The following is an 18,081-nucleotide window of genomic DNA, read 5'->3' as shown; positions in this document are numbered from 1 at the left end:
TTCCGATCATTTTGGGTGTGACCATTGTTAACTTTGTTTCATATGCTAACATATCATCTTTACGTGGAGCATTCATTGCATCTTTGGACAGTATCTCTATAACAAAGTGTTGGCAGGTTGCTAAAGAGGATCTCAAGTGGAAAGTAACTATGCATGAAAAGCTTAGGGCTTTCGATAAAAAATCGAACATTGGAGATAATGCCACTACTAGTGGGATAAAAGGCGGTTGGGTGCAAGTCAAGCTCTAGAATGGATGGTGGAACAGTGCAAAACACGATTGGTGGAGAAAGTTTACAATCATACATATGGCATTGACTTTGATGAAATTTTTGCGTCAGTAGCAAAGATGAGCATAGTGAGGACAATGCTTTCTCTGGCAATGAATGGTGAGTGGAAGTTAACACCAACTTAATGTAAAAAATGCATTTTTTTCATGGTGAGTTATTGGAGATACCATCGGGATTTGACACAGTCTAGATAGCGGGCAAGGTGTGTAGGGTTAGAAAGTTACTATATGACCTGTACAGTCTCCTTGAGCCTGGTTTAATAAGTTTAGAAAGACTATGGTGAGCATGAGATATCAACAGATCAATGCAGACTATACTGTGTTCTTTTGGCAACATGAAGGTCACACTACTATACTTGTTATGTATGTTGATGACATCATTGTCACCGGTGATGATAAGACAGAAATTGTCCAACTAAATGTAAGATTGAGCAATGAATTTGATGTGAAGGATTTTGGACAACTCAGATATTTTCTTGAGATTGAAGTGCCCATGTACCTGAGGAGATGGTCTTGTTCTAGAGAAAATATGTAGTAGATATTATGACAAAAACAAACATGCTGGAGTGCAAACCTTTAGTCTCTCCAATTGATCAGAAGACCAAACTGAATGCAGAGGCAGGATAACCAGTTGATTGTGAGAGATACCAAAGATTGGTGAGCCGTTTGATCTATCTGTGTCACACTCGACCCGACATCTCTTTTGCAGCTAGCGTGATGAACTGTTACATGCATGAGGGCCATATGGATATAGTGTAGTAGATTTTGAGGTACCTGAAGAGTGCACTAGGGTAAGGGTTGATCTTCAGGAAGAATGGACATATAAGCATTGATGGTTTTTATGAAGCTGACTGGGCAAGTTGTGCACATGATAGAAGATCCACCTCTGGATATTGCATGTTCGTAGGGGGGCAACTTGGTCTCTTGGAAGAGCATGAAATAGTCTGTAGTAGCAAGATCAACAACAAAGGCAGAGTACAGGGCCATGGCCTTAGGAGTTACTTAGACGATGTGGTTGAGACCCTTGTTGGTCGAGCTCAAGGTGGACCAAGGAACTTAAATGAAGTTGTGGTGTGTAAACAAGTCAACAATTCACATTGCCAACAACCCAGTGCAACACGATAGAACCAAACACGTGGAGATTGATTGATTTTTCATCAAGGAAAAGTTGAATAATGAGTTATTGGAGCTAAGTCATGTAGCCACTGGAGAACAAGTGGTTGAGTGCTTAACTAAAGGATTCAGTTCATTAGATTTGTCTAGGTTATGTGACAAGATGGGCTTGTTGGATATCTTTTGCCCATCTTTGCCCATCTTGAGGGAGAGTCTTGAGGGATAGTGTTGAAATTGGATCTTATTTAGGGTTCTATTGGTAAAAAGAGAATATTGAAGAAGTCCTAAGGTTTATTTGTAGAACATTGTAATACCTTATTTAAACCTATGTTATGAATGTACAAATGAGGTTTTGAGCAATTCTTTCTTGAGAGCTTCAACAAGAGATGGAGCGTTTTCGACTATAATATATAATTAAGGCTATATATATATTTCTAATTTTCTAAATCATGTTCGATACTTGTCTGTTTTCTCAAAATCATGTTAAACTCACATTCGATGTGGTGTTGAGATGTGTACAAGACGTGTTTGGGCCTGAAGAAAATTCAGACATATATTTTCTAGTGTCAGAGAAATGCCGGGGCGTGTCGGACAAGTGTCGTTGTTCGATACATGTCTGACACGGGTGCAACATAATTTTAGAAGTGTCGGTGCTACATAGATTTCAATCGATATAAATAGAGTCTATTGACTAAATTGACACTTTTGTAAATTCTGGGATTAAAATCGTCCTTTCCGAAGAGTGAGGTACTATTTTGACACTTTTCTCACCCTTGTTACATAGATACAAGTATTAAACGTTGTGTAAAGAGGACATGATAGGATGTGTGTGGTTGGTAGAAGGCTTGGGTGGAGAGGTATTAAAGTGTATGACATTCGAAGTTCCACCAGCACTTCAACTAGCTAGAGTGATTCTTCTAACTTCTCACAACTTATTATTCTTTACTTTTACGTTAAACTTTCTCTAATTTCAGCATCACTTAACAGCTATGATGGAAATCCTGGATTGATTCTGCCAAGAAGACAAAAAAATAAGCTAGCATTTGTACTTGCTACAAGTATCGGAGCATTTTCTATCATAATACTTATATTATTAATTGGATGTTTTTGGCTACTATGGACTCGTCAAAGAAAGCCAGAGAAGAGTGATAATCAAGGAAAAAGTATCTGTTCTTCAGCTTTAGTTGATTATTGACTAATATTTCATAAGCCTTACATTGGGGCAGTATATCGAGCATCTTTCCTTTGTGGCAGGTAACTCTTTACGCACAATGTCCAAGGCTTCCATTCATACTATGGTTGGAAGTACATCTTTGGTAATTGATGAAGGCCTGGATGTGGCTTATTGCATAACCCTTTCTGAAATAGAAGAAGCTACGGGAGGGTTCTCTAAAAAGATTGGTGAAGGTAGTTATGGACCAGTATATTATGGGAAAATGAAGGATGGAAAAGAAATCGCTGTCAAAGTTTCAGCAGATTTGTCTAGTCATGGAGTTCAACAATTTATCAATGAGGTGTTTTTGCTTTGGGTTTTGCTCTTTTTTAATAACCTCTTTCCTATAGACTGGTCATTCAGAGCAAATTTTCATGGTTATCTTTAGCATGTTATGCTTTATTTAATTTATCTCTTGACAGCAATTTCACTTGTTTTTTTAGAGCAAAATGTTGTAAAATTTGTTTTTACTTATCAATAGAATTTAAATTTTTTTCAACTTTTTTCTTTATCTGCAAGTCTTTTGTCACACCCACCAGGCATGCTTGTTTATTTGTAAAGAGTTCCTATATCTTTGCCATTAGGTTTGTGACATGCTAGTCATATTTCAAGCAAAATAGTTTCTTCTCTCAAGTTTGTCACGATATTTCTGCAGCATTTTACGCGCTATAATTCAATAATTCTACAAATCTTTCATTCAATCAACCCATTTCTTTGTTATACATAAAGAACCGTTTTTTCTTTTCAATTCTAAATTCTAACCCACTGATGGCTAATTTCCATTGAATGTCTTATAATCGTAGGTCACTCTACTTTCTAGAATTCATCATAAAAGCTTAGTTCCTTTCATTGGATACTGTCAAGAAGAATGTAATAAAATCCTTGTATATGAGTATGTACACAATGGAACCTTGCGAGATCACATTCATGGTAATGCCTCCTAGTTGATGTCATCTTACCATATGCAATTTTTCTTTATCAAATAAAGTGCCAAAACATTCCTGACTTATTACATGGAGTCATTTTAGTCTCGAGTTTACAAAATTGCTAAATTAATCCCTGCACTGTTTTAATGGGGCTAAAATAGTGTTCAACGGGGACTACTTCAACCCATATTAAAAAATTTTGGGGACTAAATTGACATTTCCTTATACTTTGGACTAAAGTGGTCCCCTGCAAAGAGTTAAGGGACCATTTTGATGCCTTTCTCTTTCTTTATCTTATCTGTATTATTTAAATGACTTAGATTTCTATTCTTTGTTAATGCTTCCCAGATTCCGATAAGAAGAGAACTCTTAATTGGCTATCTCGTCTCTTAATTGCTGAAGATGCAGCTAAAGGTTTGGAATGCAATCTTCAATGCTTTTGCCCTTCTTGTCTTTTGTTTTCTTTTATTTGTCATTCATGGGTGCTTTATTTTTTTACTTACTCTATTTCTTATTAAAGGTCTTACTTATTTGCACAATGGATGTAATCCACCTGTCATTCATCGTGATGTTAAAACAAGCAATATCTTGTTAGATAGCAACATGAGAGCAAAGGTTTCGGATTTTGGCCTCTCAAAACAAGCTGATAACAGTCTTACCCACATATCGAGTATTGCTCGAGGAACCGTGGGCTATGTTGATCCCGAGTAAGCTACTTGTTGCTTTTTTATTAGGAAGATCTTAATTTGGATAATTATAAATTTATTATGTTAATCCTTCATTAACAGGTACTATGCTATTCAACAATTGACTGATAAGAGTGACGTCTATAGTTTTGGAGTCGTACTCCTTGAGTTAATTTCGGGAAAGAAGCCTATTTCTGTGGAAGACTATGGTGTTGACTGGAACATTGTTCATTGGGTATTAAAACATCATTAGTATTCAATATATCCCCAGGCCTTCTTTTGAAATCCTTTTTTGTTCTTACTTGTGGCATATTTTTATTTCATGAAATTTGTCATAGTTTTGTGATTGGTTATCATCTTAACTTCAACATTAAACTGTTTTCAAAAGAATGATATTATCAAATAGGAAATAATTTTGTGTTCTATCGAGGGCGTCGAAAAATAATTTGAAGTGAAAACGTTGCGCCATAAAATAAAACTCGAAGGAAAAAAGAGAATAAATGATAAATAGAATAAAAATGTGTTAAACTTGTGACATAAATTGTGTGGGTCCCACTTGTCTGATAAGGAAACTATGAATACATGGATTGAAACATTAGAAAAAGCTCTGAGTGCACAAATTGAAAACTTCTACTGTTTTATCAATCTCATAGTAACCTTTAAAATATAATCCCATGCTCTTGCTTTATTGGCTCACTTTTATATATTTTCTTTAAAGGGTTTTTCTAAAACTATAAACACCCCCTTTTTGTTTTGTACAAGTGAACTCACTTTTCTCTTGTTTTGATTTTACTTTAGTTGAAAATCTCAACTTGTAATTTCAACTTTGACATAGTGAATTATACTCATCTGCTTGTAGTTTTTCCCATCTTGGGTTTTTCATGTAAAATATGTATGTTTTTTCTTTTGCTTTTTTCATTATTTTTTGTTTTGATTATATATTAATTTATAGTAAGTGATATCAAAGCTAAATTTTGATCTCGATGATGACAACAATAAAATACAATATCCTTCTTTTAGACTGCAACACCAAATTTTTACACCGACAAGTTAAAATGTGAGTTTCTTAGCTCAGATGGGTTTAGATGATGAACTATTTGGGTTCGAAAAGATGCCCTTAGCATGGAAGCTGGAGGAGAAGATGAGGAACTATTGTTTATCTTTCGCAAATTCATCTTCATATATCAAAGCAGATTTTACATCATATTTTAAATGAGAAGATCATTGTTGCATTATGACTCAAGTTAGAGCAATTTTGTATGAAAAAAAAAACTGACTAGTAAGTTGTATTTGAAGATGCTTTTGCATTCTCGCAGGATGATAGAAGGTGCATTTTTATAAATCACTTAACCGTCTTTTAAAGAAATCTCCTCTGATTTAGAAGTGATGAAATTTAGGTATGACAAAGAAGGTTTGACATTAATTATGTTGTACTTGTTACCTTCTTCATATTCAACGTTTAGAGGTACCATCTTGTATGAGTGAGAGACACTTACTATAGACGAAGTTTGTGATGTTCTATTTTTTAAGAAGATGAAAAAACTTATGGATGAACTTGTCGCTTTAGGAGAAGTCTTCGTCATTTGAGGTACAACTTAAGAAAGAAGTTCTGATACTGATACAAAGAGTAAATCAAAATAAAAAATAAGGATAATTTATGCAATTAATGAAAAAAAAGCGGCACATCAAAATTGAATGTTACAAGCCATAGAGTAAAAATAATTAGATTCTAACAAGGAAGACAAACAATCAGGTCATTTTGGTGAAACTAGTGTTGTTGTTGAAACTGTTAGTGTTGGTGAACTTCTAGTGGTCTCTGCCGGTGAATCTTGTGATGATTAGGTTGTTTCATGTGTTCTAAGAGGGACTAGTTTTTAATATATGAAACGATGTTGAAGGATACCGTGTTAATGGACAATAACGCTTCCCGTAAGATAACCAATGTTAAAACTATTAGAATCAAGATATTTGATGGAGTTATCAAAACACTTGGGAGTTGTGAGAGGTTTTGTATAAATTAATTCAAGAGATCTGAAGCAAAGCATTGAGTAGAAGCGTACAAAATAAAAAAACACTAATAACATCAAGATTTAACATGGAAAAGCCCGTGAACAGGAAAAAATCACAGAGCCACACCACATTAAGAAATACACTATGAAAAATGAGGAGATTGTACAAATTATAATACACTTAAGCCTCTCTGCACCATTTGGAATTCAAAAACACTCTTCTTCCTTATAATAGAACAACCAAAATCTAACGCAACACACAAAATCCTTAGTGAAGCCAAAACTTACAGCCTCAAACTGCTTAATTCTGTTACTAGCCCCAGGGGACCACAATAGGGTGCAACAACGCTCCACCAGGCACAGGGGCGTGACTCCAGGCGCTGCATTGTCAAATGCTCGGGTTCTTGGACCTGTGGCAAGCGCAACTGCGCTCCTCCTGGCTGCAACATTGTCGAGCGCTCTGTTCTAGGGCATGTATCAGGCGTGGTGGCCCTCCTCCTGGGCGTCGAGGCGCAAGGTACAACAAAAAAATATTTAGGGCAGTGCCCTGGAACCCAAACAGAGGTTCACCCCCTATACCCCTAGCAATTTCATCGTCAAGCTCGATCAGTGAAATTCAGAACTTTGACTGAACAATTGATCACTACAATCAGACTCCACATCATAACAGAGATGTCAGACATGTATCAGATCTGAAAATGAATTTAATTTTCTTAAGTACGCTTGATATTAAAGGGTGTAAGTACTTTAGTGAAGATGAAGTTTTAAAGGCCGACAAAGGCTCTCTTGTTATGATGAAAGGATAAAAGAAGGCTATTGGATTATATGCCTTGCAAGGCTTTACAGTGGTGGGAGATACAACGCTTATTATTTTTTTATGTCAATGATGAAGCATCCAAAAACTCATGTGCCTTTGATATATGAGTGACAATGGGATGATTGAATTGAGAAAAAAGTTGACTTTTAAATGATCAAAGTATTACAAAATTGAAGTTTTGTGAATACTATATTTGGAAAATAGAAATGTGTTAAGCTCAATACCGACATTCACAATACTGAGAGAATATTAAAGTACACATATTCTGTTCTTTGGAGACCATTTGCAATACCATCTTAAAGTGGTGCCAAATATATATTGACGTTCATTAACGATTTCTCTAGAAAAGTTTGAGTTTTCTTCTTAAAGAATAAGAGCGATGTTTTTATCATTTTTAAGGAGTGTAAAATTATGACCGAGAAGCAGACTGGAAAGCATATCAAACGTCTTTTTACTGATAATGTGTTGGAGTTCTGTTCAGAAGAAATTAATGTCCTTTATAAATGAGAAGGAATTGAGAGATTTCACAATCCAACACACTACAACAAAATTGTATGGCGTAGCGAATGAATAGGACTATAATGAAGAAGGTTCTTTTCATACTCTCAAATGTTGGGCTACCTAACTTATTTGGGCTGAAGTTGCTTCTGCAAATTGTTATTTGATGAAATGCTCTCCTTTCATTGCTATAGAAATGAAAACTCCAAAGGATATTTTGTCAGGTAAATTTGGAAATTACTCTAATCTAAGAGTTTTTTGATGCACTGTATATGCTCATATTAATAATAGTAAATTAGGGTTTAGATTTATGAAATGTGTATTTCTTAGTTATAAAATTGGAGTTAAATGTTATAAGTTATAGTGTCCAGAAAACAAGAAAATAATCATTAGTAGAGATGTTGCATTTAATGAGTTTATATGTTACAACATCTACTTCAAAATCTATTTATGATGATCAAAAGGAGATGTCTGGTAGACAAATATAATATCTGATTGATATGAGTATATTCTCGAGCATGATTTCTGTCATGACCTAATCCGAGACTTGTAATTAACCAAAATGAGAATTGACGGTCAGTCGGTGGAAATAAATTCTCTGTTATTCTATTTATATCACTAATAGTTTAATATTCAAATATTTATTAGTGTCACTAATAAATACATTTAAATTAACAAATAAAAGTTTTACCTTTTCTACTGTTATTTTCGTCTTTTGTACACATTTGATCCTCTTTTATTCTTCTTTCTTAAAAACATAGATTCTAAAAAGAATATTTGAACAACATAATGAATTATCTCATGAGTATTTCAGACTTCTAAACTACGGTAATCCAAAGAAAATAAATCAATATGACATTTGGTTTTTCATCTCTATAAGAAATCTTAGAATATACTAATCTTTCATATTTCTATAAGAAATTTTTGAATATACTAATGTATGTATCAATGATATTTTTTAAATGAAAATATTCTAAACTTCTATATGCATTAAATTTAATTTTTTTTTTATACTCTTAACATACACATTTGTCTGCATAGGCATTGCCGTAAAAAAAAACCTAACACACTTCTCACTGATGTTATCCCATTGGTACAACGATTAATGATAAAAATATCACAATTGTCTGAGGTAGAAAGGTCCTTACTCGCCCCTAGCTAAAATTCTCCTGTCGGCATAACAATTAACAATCTAAACATCACAATTTTCTGGGAAGGTAAGCTCTGTCTACTCGACCTTGATCGATATTCTGTCATTGGCACAACATTAGTGATCTAAATATCACAATTATCTTGGGCGTTAGGAATATGTCTACGCATGCGGGTACATTGATTTCCCTTGCTTGTACAATTAGGGAGCAAACCTCTTAACATGGACATACAAACATTCATATAAAAACTATTTCATTCTTTCATTTCATGTGGTATTTTCTTGTGAAACTCTTTACCCCTATCTACTATTGAATAAATGCAATCTTACTATATCTACAAGTCATGAAATAAATCAATATATGCACATGTACTAAAAATTTAAACGTTAAGCAATGTTGTGATATTTATATTATCATATATATATAATCATGTGATAAGCTAACATGTATATATTCCTCTACTAGAGTCATACAATTATCTGATATCTTTTTAAATTAAACGGTTATACAACTATACTGAATACGTATACTTATTCTAATGTGCAATTATTTATCACGCATATATTACAAATCTAATAATATGAAGAATTTATTGTTGAACTACGACATACAATCAAACATATATTTTGAAATAAAAATAATTACTGAAATTTAGAATTGTAATTACACACCTTGATCTTTAAAAGATCTTTTATATGTCTATTACTTCACTTAATTGCCTCGTTGATTCCTTACAAGTTATTATTGTTATTCAATTAAAATCAAAAGTAAATTCAAAGTATCCATTAATGTAAACATTTAATTACTTATAACCAGTTATAAATTCATAAAAATACCTCTAATAAATTCTTTCTTCTTTTTGAAAACTTTAACAATCCATAATTACTTTTTATTTTTGAATCAAAAGTTTCACAATCTAAGATTGTTCATTTTAAGATTGTTCACTCAGTGTTAATATTAATTTTATAAAATTTTAACTAAAATCTAACATATAAATAAAAACATAAATAACTAAAGGTATCCAGTTGACTCAAGTAAATGAATGATCTCCATGTAAGAGGATATTGAATCTCTTTATAAAAGTTTGACTTGAGATTTTGTAATGTTGCCTTAAGTCAAAAAAAGTTGCTGCAAATGTGTGTTTAAGAAAAATGTACATGAGGAGTTGAAGATGCCAAATGTGAAGCGATTCTTGATTCAAGCAAATTCCAAGTATAAAATTTAAAATTGTATTCTCTCTAGTGGTTAAACATATTTCAATTCGAGTTTTACTTGGTTTTATGGCTAAGCATAATCTTGAACTTGAGCAGTTAAATACATGAAGAGCTTGAGGAAGATATCTATATAAAGCAACTTGAAGGCTCCATGTTTACAAGGAAAAAAAAGCCATGTTTGTTTGTTGAAGAAATCTAATGTTTGAAACAATCTTCTAGGCAGTGTTATAAAAAATTTAACCATTCATGATTGCTCGCGAGTTTAAGAGGAGCAGCTATGATAATTGGGTTGACTTCACGAAGAATAATAATGAATAATTTATCTATTTTCTCTTATGTGTTGATGGTATGCTAATAGTTGTTAAGAATAAAGAAGACATTATGATGTTAAAAAGTCAACTTAGAGTGAGTTTGAGATGAAAAAATTTTGTTGCCACAAAGAAAATACTTAGACATGATGATTCAAAGAGATGGAAAAACAAGTTATTGCCGAGTCAAAAAGGGTACATTGAGAAAGTCTTGCAAAAGTTTAATAAGTTTTGCAAAAGTTCAATATGTATACTGCTAAACTTTTTAGTATTCCATTAGCTACAAATTTTAAACTCTCATCAACTTCGTGTTCACAATCAGATGATGAGATTGACTATATGTCTCGAGTTTCATACTCGAGTCTAGTGGTATCTCTCATATATGCTATGATTTCTTTTCGTCTAGATGTGTCATATACAATCAATGCAGTCAACAAATACATGGGTAATTTGGGTAAGGAGCATTTAAAAGTAGTTCAGTGGATCATCAGGTATCTATGTGGAACTAAAAATGCTTGTTTGCAGTTCAGTAGAATTACAAATAGAGTTATAGCTATATTGATTCATTATTTATTGGAGACCTTGATAGAATGATCACTTGGATATGTGTTTTTTATTAGTGGTTATGTGATAGTTGGAAAGTCATTATATAGACAACAGTGACACTATTTACAATTGAAGCTGAGTATATGATAATTATTGAAGTCTGCAAAGATGCTCTTTGGTTGAAAAGTCTATTTGAAGAGCTTAGTGAATATTTGAGGATCATCACACTAATGTATGATAGCCAGAGTACTATTTGCCTCTGCAAAGATCAAATATTTTATGAGAAAACTATGTACATTGATGTTACGACTTCATTCATGAAAATATTGCTCGTGGTGATATTATTGTAACCAAGATTAATACGCATGATAATTGTACGGATATGATGACTGAGACACTCAATAGGCAAGTTTGAGCATTGCTTCAACTTGATTGATATTCATTCATAATAGTTAGAGTTTTGTGGAAGAGGTGAAGAAAATTATGTCGAAGATTAAATATTTATTCTATATTTTTTGGAATTCATGTTGCGACAAAGATTGCTAAATTTGAGACCTGAATTGTGTGGGCCCCGATTTTTTGATAAGAAAACTGTGAGCATACGGATTAAAGCTTTAGAAAAAAACTCTGAGCACATCAACGCATGGATTGAAGGCTTCTACCCTTTGATCAATCTCATAGTAGACTTTAGATTACAATCCGTGTGCAATTGCTTTATCGGCTATCTCTTGCTAAAATAATAAATAGTTTTTTTTTTATTTCATACAAATTAATTCACTTTTCTCCTATTTCGATTATATTAGTTGAAGTCCTCTACTTGTAATTTTATCTTTGATATAGTGAATTCTCCTCCTCTGCCTTTGGTTTTTCGCATCTCGAATTTTTCACATAAAATCTATTTGTTCTTTATTTTACTTATTTCATTGTTTCTTGAATCCATTTGATACTAATTCATAACAAAAGGTTTATGTGGTTTAGCTTCTACAAAGTCTATGTTCATGAGAGAGTAGATAGACTTTGATCCCACTATTAAACACATTAATCACAAAAAATGTTATACACAATAAAAGGATACTCACAAACCCTTCTTAGATCCTAAGTACACATACACTAAGAATATTTCATAAAAATACATAAAAGAGCCACTAAAGAAAGCGATAAAAATTAACAAGTAGAATTTGTACTTTTTCATTTGTTCTCTTCTTCTATACACATTTACTCCTCTTCTATTCATTTTATTCAAATATTTAAAACCCAAAAATAATATTAAAACAACATAATGAGTATTCTAAAGATAACTCAGAAATAATCGTACTTATAAACTACAATAATTCAAGAAAAAAAATATCTCATATTAACGTGAAATAGGGTTTCGTGCTCACCGAATTCATTGGAGCCCAGAAACCTAGCTGATTGTTGCTTCAAAATGTATGTTTGATTTCATGGATATTCTAGTTTAGTTAGATCCTTTATATTGCTTAGACATGATAGATATGCATAAAAAATATGTATGAGATGCATGATATATATGATATACATGATGTGCATGATAGATGTGATAATAAAGATACACTTGATAAGCACAATATAAAATGAGATGCATGAGATAGAACATGAATGATATGAGAGATGCATGATGGTAGTTGCACAACAGAGTAAGAGCAAGTATGTATGTTAGTACATGCATAATTATGTCTCAAAATAATATATGCTATGAATAATAAAATAAATTATAGATGAATGTTTGTTTGTGTATGTTCAGAGGAGAATTGCACCTCCTAATGGTACAGACAAAATACCTCTGTGTACAGGCGCGTAGATTTTTTCTATCACCCTAGACAATTTTTATGCTTAGATCACTAATCGCGGTGCCGACAATATAATATTGATCAGAGGTTAGTAGACCAGAGCATACCTCCCCAAACAATTGTAATGTTTACATTACTAACCATTGTGCCGACGGAATAATATCGGTCAGGAGCATGTAAGGGTCTTTCCATTCTAGACAGTTATGTTGTGTAGATCGTTAATTGTTGTGCTGACGGGAGTTGAAAGGACAATATTGACCAAGAGTGTGTTAGGTTTTTTTTACTACGATCCTTACAAAGATAAATGTATATGTAAAGAGTATACAATAAAAGTAAAGTTAAAGTAAATGCTTATAGAAGCTTGAGTATTTGCGTTTAATAAGGGTCATTGATGCATGCATTAGCATATATCAAGTTGCTTAAAAAATATGAAAGACAACATATTTGAAAATTTCTTATAGACTCACATGTATATTGAATTTTTTTATTGGATTACTGCAGTTTAGAAGTGCGAATACGCCTAAGTTATCTTTAGATAACTCATTATTTTGCTTTAATATTATTTTTACGTTTTAAACATTTGAACAAGATGAATAGAAGATGAGCAAATATATATAAAAAACGAGAATAATAAACGAAAATGTACAAATTTCTACTTATTAATTTTTAATGCATTCTTTACTGGCTCTTATGTATTTTTTGAATATTAAATTATTAGTATTATAAATAAAATAGCATAGAGAGTTATATTTTTTACCGTCCGATTGTCTGTTCCTGTCTTGGTTAATTCCTAGCCCAACAAGATTTCTAGATTTTTATTGAAGAAATTTTTATTTATATAAACTTCCTGGATTGAATTCTGCTAAAGGTTTTATATAAAATGGAATTTACACCTTCCATTGCACTTGTTTGTAACGAATGGAGTAGGATTTATGAAGCCACCTCCAATGGTTGAGCAAGGCTAATGATGATGTTAATCATGTTCTTTTCTTCTGATTTGAATTAGTGTGACATTGTCCCGTAGGATCTTCCTTTTCCTGTTCTTCATGATTTTTTTCCAAATAATTTCTAATTCATAGTTAAAGTATTATAGTCCACATTGTTAAACATGTTAAACTCATAATTTCAACAAATTTGTAGAGGAAATGATAGAAAATAACGAACGAGAGCAGCTTCTGGTTAAATATTTAGCTACAAATAATGATTAATGACCAGCTTTTCTTTCCTTTATGATTTTGTTAATCTAAGCTGCTGCTTGCTTCCCTGATAAAAACTCAACTGGATATCTTTCCTGACGATGAAATATACTAAGCAACAAAACTGTTTTAACCTTTTCCTTTCCTGAGTTTTGACCAATTTCAGTGGTGATTTCCCTAGTATAATAATATATTTTCTGCAGATCAAAATCACGAAAAATTGGCTTAACCGTAAAATTTATTTTGCAGGCTAGGTCTTTAATCAGTGAGGGTGATATAACGAGCCTTGTAGATCCCTGCCTTGTGGGAACCTTCAAAATAGAATCTCTATGGAGGATAGCTGAGATTGCAATTCTCAGCGTTCAAATCCATGGGGTTTCGCGGCCTAAAATGCAGGAAGTGGAACTTGCCATCCATGATGCTATCAATATTGAGATGGGAAGCAAGGACAAAATTGATCATTTCTCTTCCTCTTCGACAAACCCCTCTGATCTTGTAAGATTTTCATCCGTGCCCTTTGATTTTATAAGCTCTAACTTCCAAAACAATATCAATTTCCCATCATTAAGATAGACTACGGCTGATCAAATGTTAGACATAAAAGAAGTTGTGAGAAAGGGAGCTCTCTCATTTTTAAGTTAATTCCTAGATTCTTTTAATGAGCTGAAATAGTCCCTAATGAGTAATATTTTAGCCCCCGTTAAAATAGCCTGCGGACTAATTTAACTCTTTTATAGTCTGGGACTAAAATGACTCCTTGGAAATATCTATGAGACTATTTTGGCACTTTACTCCTTTGTAAATATTTCTTGATGTGAAGATGTCTGTTTTGAAGTTGCAATAAAGTTGCAGTTTTCTTATTCTTGTAATTAAATGACATGTCATGACTGATTCAACATAAATCTGAAGGCAAAGGATTAAGCTTCTTAATGCAAGAAATTAAATTTGCATTGAGGAAAGATCTATGAATGATCTGGTCTGGTATAACCCAGTACAAACTGCCATGTGGAATGAAACAATATCTATACATTATTATAAAAGTTAGTAATATACATAAACATACACATAAGACATTCACCCAAATTAAACTATAATCTCCCCTCCCCCACCAATCAAATCTCATACACCATGCACCAATCTTCTCTTTCTAAATATTCCGTAATAAAACCAACCTCACAGAAGCCCATGTCATCTTCTTCATCCTCATCTTCCTTGAAATCTTCCTCATCTTCCTTTCCATCACTACATCCTCCCACATCAAAATCAGCACACTCAAGAAATTGATCACCTTGTTCTTCAACCTCATCTTCATGATCATCTTCTTCGTTCCAATAACAGCCAGACAACTGACCCAACAGATCACTGGCCGATGCACCAGAAAACTTTGGCCACCGCCTGTCATCGACCACTCTCCATGAAACAAGCTTGTGGTTCAGCTTCACGTTGCAGGACTTCAGTTTGTGCGCACCTTTTGCCTTGTCTCTAGATTTAGACATGGGGAGAGAGTGGCACTCGGCACACCGAGGCCTCTGGCACTTGACGGTTTGCTTGGAGCGGTTGCTAGGCCTTGACGGAGCCTTCATGTAGAAGCTGCCAGTGTCGGAGTTGGCTGAGCGGTCGGCGAGGTTGAGGGAGGGTTTCCTCACCATGAGAACACCATGCTGCCATCCTTCTCTCTTCATGATTTCTCAACTTTGTTTCTTTGAACATGGAGAGTTGTTGAAGAGGAGTTTTAAAGGTTTACCGTTCTTGGACGGTTGAACAAAAGCATAAGCAAAGTGGGTGCTTGTGCAACAAGTCTTCTCCACCACACCTTTTGGAAATATTCAATTGGGTGGAATATTTCTGACAAGTAATTGAATATTTTATGGATGGAATCTTCTTGATCATATGTTGATAATTATTTCTTTCAGGCCTTTGATTTTTTGAGGTTGCTGTTACGTTTTGGCTCCACACCACTTGGCATTGCCCTGGTTTATTTTTATACCTCAAAATCTGGGCTCTTATTTTCTGACCCTTCGTTATATTACTCGAACCATCATTTTTTTCCCCAAGAGTTGGCATGCGTATTTATCATAAAAAGATGAGTATAATATACAATTAAATAATATTTTTTTATTCTCTCTCTCTCTAAATCCTGACATACTGAGATGTTTTTTTTGCAGTTCTTCTTAGCATTTCTCTTGTTTTTTTAAGGCATTTGGATACATAGCACCCAATTTTTATGTATTTACATATCTACCTACCCAAGAGTTGGCATGCGTATTTATCATAAAAAGATTGAGTATAATATACAATTAAATAAGATTTTTTAAATTCTCTCTCTCTAAATCCTGACATGCTGAGATTTTTTTTTTTTTTTGCAGTTCTTCTTAGCATTTCTCTTGATTTTTTTCAAGGCATTTGGATACATACCACCCAATTTTTATGTATTCACATATCTACCTGAATTTTTATGTATTTACATATCTACCTAAACTTCAATTTTTACATTTATACCTCCCTAATCTTTCATATCACATCAAAAGTGCAACTCTTTTAACTTAAAAAAGGGAAATATATCTTCTCATGCGCAGGTAGGGTGGTGTGTGTGAAATATATCTTCTCATGCGCAGGTAGGGTGGTGTGCGTGTGTCTGTGCGTGTGTGTGAATTGAGTAGTATTTTTGTACATCTTCCTTATTTTTTTTATTTTGCAAATTGAACTTTGGGTTCTCCAAAAAAAAAAAGATGGATTAAAAGTAATTAGGTTGTTTGTGAGCAGTGAAATTGCATGAAAAGACCAGTTTTGGTGGGGAAGAGCTTAGTAAAAAGGAGGAGCCGTTCATTTCAAGTAATAATAGATCCACGAGGCTTGGTTTTCTGAAGGATATTGAGCTTCTGGCTAGTTTTGATATTTTATGCTTTGAATATTTAAAGGTGCAAAAAGAAAAATTTATTTTGGATTGGATTTGCTTAGAGTTTATCCAAAATTCCAATGGAAGACGCAACGCTGGGGATGGGCCATATATAAATAATATGCCTAACGCGTGCAGGGCTGGTGCTGGATAAATATTATTGTTATAATCCTCATTATCTTTATCATTAGCACTAATTGTAATTACTTTAGGCTAATTTTACGAATTTTTATCATCCCGCCATTCTGTTAAATCTATTTTTCATGATTTATTTGCCCTTCTATGGCTGTCTAATTTTCTATATTTGTCTTAATATTGTATCTTTTCATAACTTGTGCATGTTAAATCATATAATTATTGATATGAGATAAACATAATTTGTCATTTGGCATGAATTTCGAGGTAATTGACACAAATCTCAGAGCATTTCTTAACGAGAGACATTCAATCTTTAATTAAAGATCATCCAGAACATCGATTCCAACAAACTTATAGTCAAATTGATCTGCTCGATGAGATGGACTCAATTACACAAAAATTGGTTCAATCCGAATCACATCAAACATGGATTAAACTGTTCGACCACATTAGAAGTTTTTTGTGTCTAATTGAAAAGTCAAATAGATTCAAAATCTGACAAGTTTACAGACAAATCAAACGTCTTGACGAGATGAATCCAATGCGCCTAATATCTCTCAATTCCGACATCGTTAACCCACTTAAATGTTCATTGAATGTTATCTGATAGAGAGAATCTCTCCAGGTCGTTTTGATGGGGTGGTCCAAATTTTTTTCTTATTTGTAGAGATGCTTCTCCCAGGCTTTATAACTATAACCCTATCCCCTTCATGAAGGGGGAGGAAGAGCTAGACTCGGAGCATGATCGAGAAGATGCAGATGAATTCCAATTTGAATATTAACTGAAGAACCAATGAACGCTTCTTGCTCCTGCAGTCGCGACTACCACTCATTGGCCACAGTTGATCGCCGACCACTATCAACTGCCCTTGCTTATCGCAATGAAGCCCCTTAGTCAGGGCGTACATGAAGCGCCGCATAGAGTCACGACCAGTGTCGCAGAGTAGTAAAACACTTTATAGAGCAGTGCATTCTAAATAAGATGTAACAATGCATCTTGAATAAGGCAATCAACGAGCGCCGTATATGGTGTAACAATGCACTCTGAATATTGCGCATTGATGTGCCACGAATACGATGTAACAATGCACCCTGGTACAGTGTGTTAGTGCGTCTTGAATATGATGCAAAATTATCTCGCATTTAGGGCAATAATGCATCCCATAGACGGTCTAATGTTACCATGTAGATGGTGTAATAACACACCTTGTATACTCTCATGTAGCTTCCAACTCTGATCTCTGTGCCCTACAGACATTATCACTACGTTCCAGTT

The 18,081-nt window shown here is 33.6% G+C and overlaps 2 protein-coding genes across 3 annotated transcripts in view; one reads left to right on the top strand and one right to left on the bottom strand.

The window, feature by feature from the left end:
- Positions 1–14,621, top strand: part of LOC110018811 (probable LRR receptor-like serine/threonine-protein kinase At1g67720) — a 27,501-nt gene extending 12,880 nt beyond the window's left edge. The window contains exons 9-15 of one of the 2 annotated variants that reach the window (XM_020716249.1): positions 2,387–2,562; positions 2,654–2,913; positions 3,416–3,542; positions 3,887–3,952; positions 4,134–4,245; positions 4,327–4,459; positions 14,021–14,621. In XM_020716249.1, coding sequence (XP_020571908.1) covers positions 2,387–2,562; positions 2,654–2,913; positions 3,416–3,542; positions 3,887–3,952; positions 4,134–4,245; positions 4,327–4,459; positions 14,021–14,344 — 1,198 coding nt within the window. In that variant the 3' untranslated portion in view covers positions 14,345–14,621. Of the gene's footprint in view, positions 1–2,386; positions 2,563–2,653; positions 2,914–3,415; positions 3,543–3,886; positions 3,953–4,058; positions 4,246–4,326; positions 4,460–14,020 lie in introns of both variants that reach the window. The other variant, XM_020716248.1, reaches the window with a different exon arrangement.
- Positions 14,622–14,687: 66 nt separating this feature from the next.
- On the bottom strand, positions 14,688–15,576 carry LOC110018812. The gene has a single exon (XM_020716250.1). It carries the CDS (start codon positions 15,451–15,453, stop codon positions 14,884–14,886), a length of 570 nt encoding a protein of 189 aa, XP_020571909.1. The 5' UTR covers positions 15,454–15,576; the 3' UTR covers positions 14,688–14,883.
- Between the last annotated feature and the right edge of the window lie 2,505 nt (positions 15,577–18,081).

This window comes from Phalaenopsis equestris, unplaced genomic scaffold (genome assembly GCF_001263595.1).
Source record: "Phalaenopsis equestris unplaced genomic scaffold, ASM126359v1 Scaffold000036, whole genome shotgun sequence".
NCBI classification, from domain to species: domain Eukaryota; kingdom Viridiplantae; phylum Streptophyta; class Magnoliopsida; order Asparagales; family Orchidaceae; genus Phalaenopsis; species Phalaenopsis equestris.
The sequence above is the reverse complement of the archived record's forward strand: the minus strand, read 5'-3'. Positions and strand labels throughout refer to the sequence as shown.

What these genes read in the sequence shown, in the direction of transcription:
- LOC110018812 (XM_020716250.1), bottom strand. Translation starts at nt 15,453, where the DNA reads ATGAAGAGAGAAGGATGGCAGCATGGTGTTCTCATGGTGAGGAAACCC.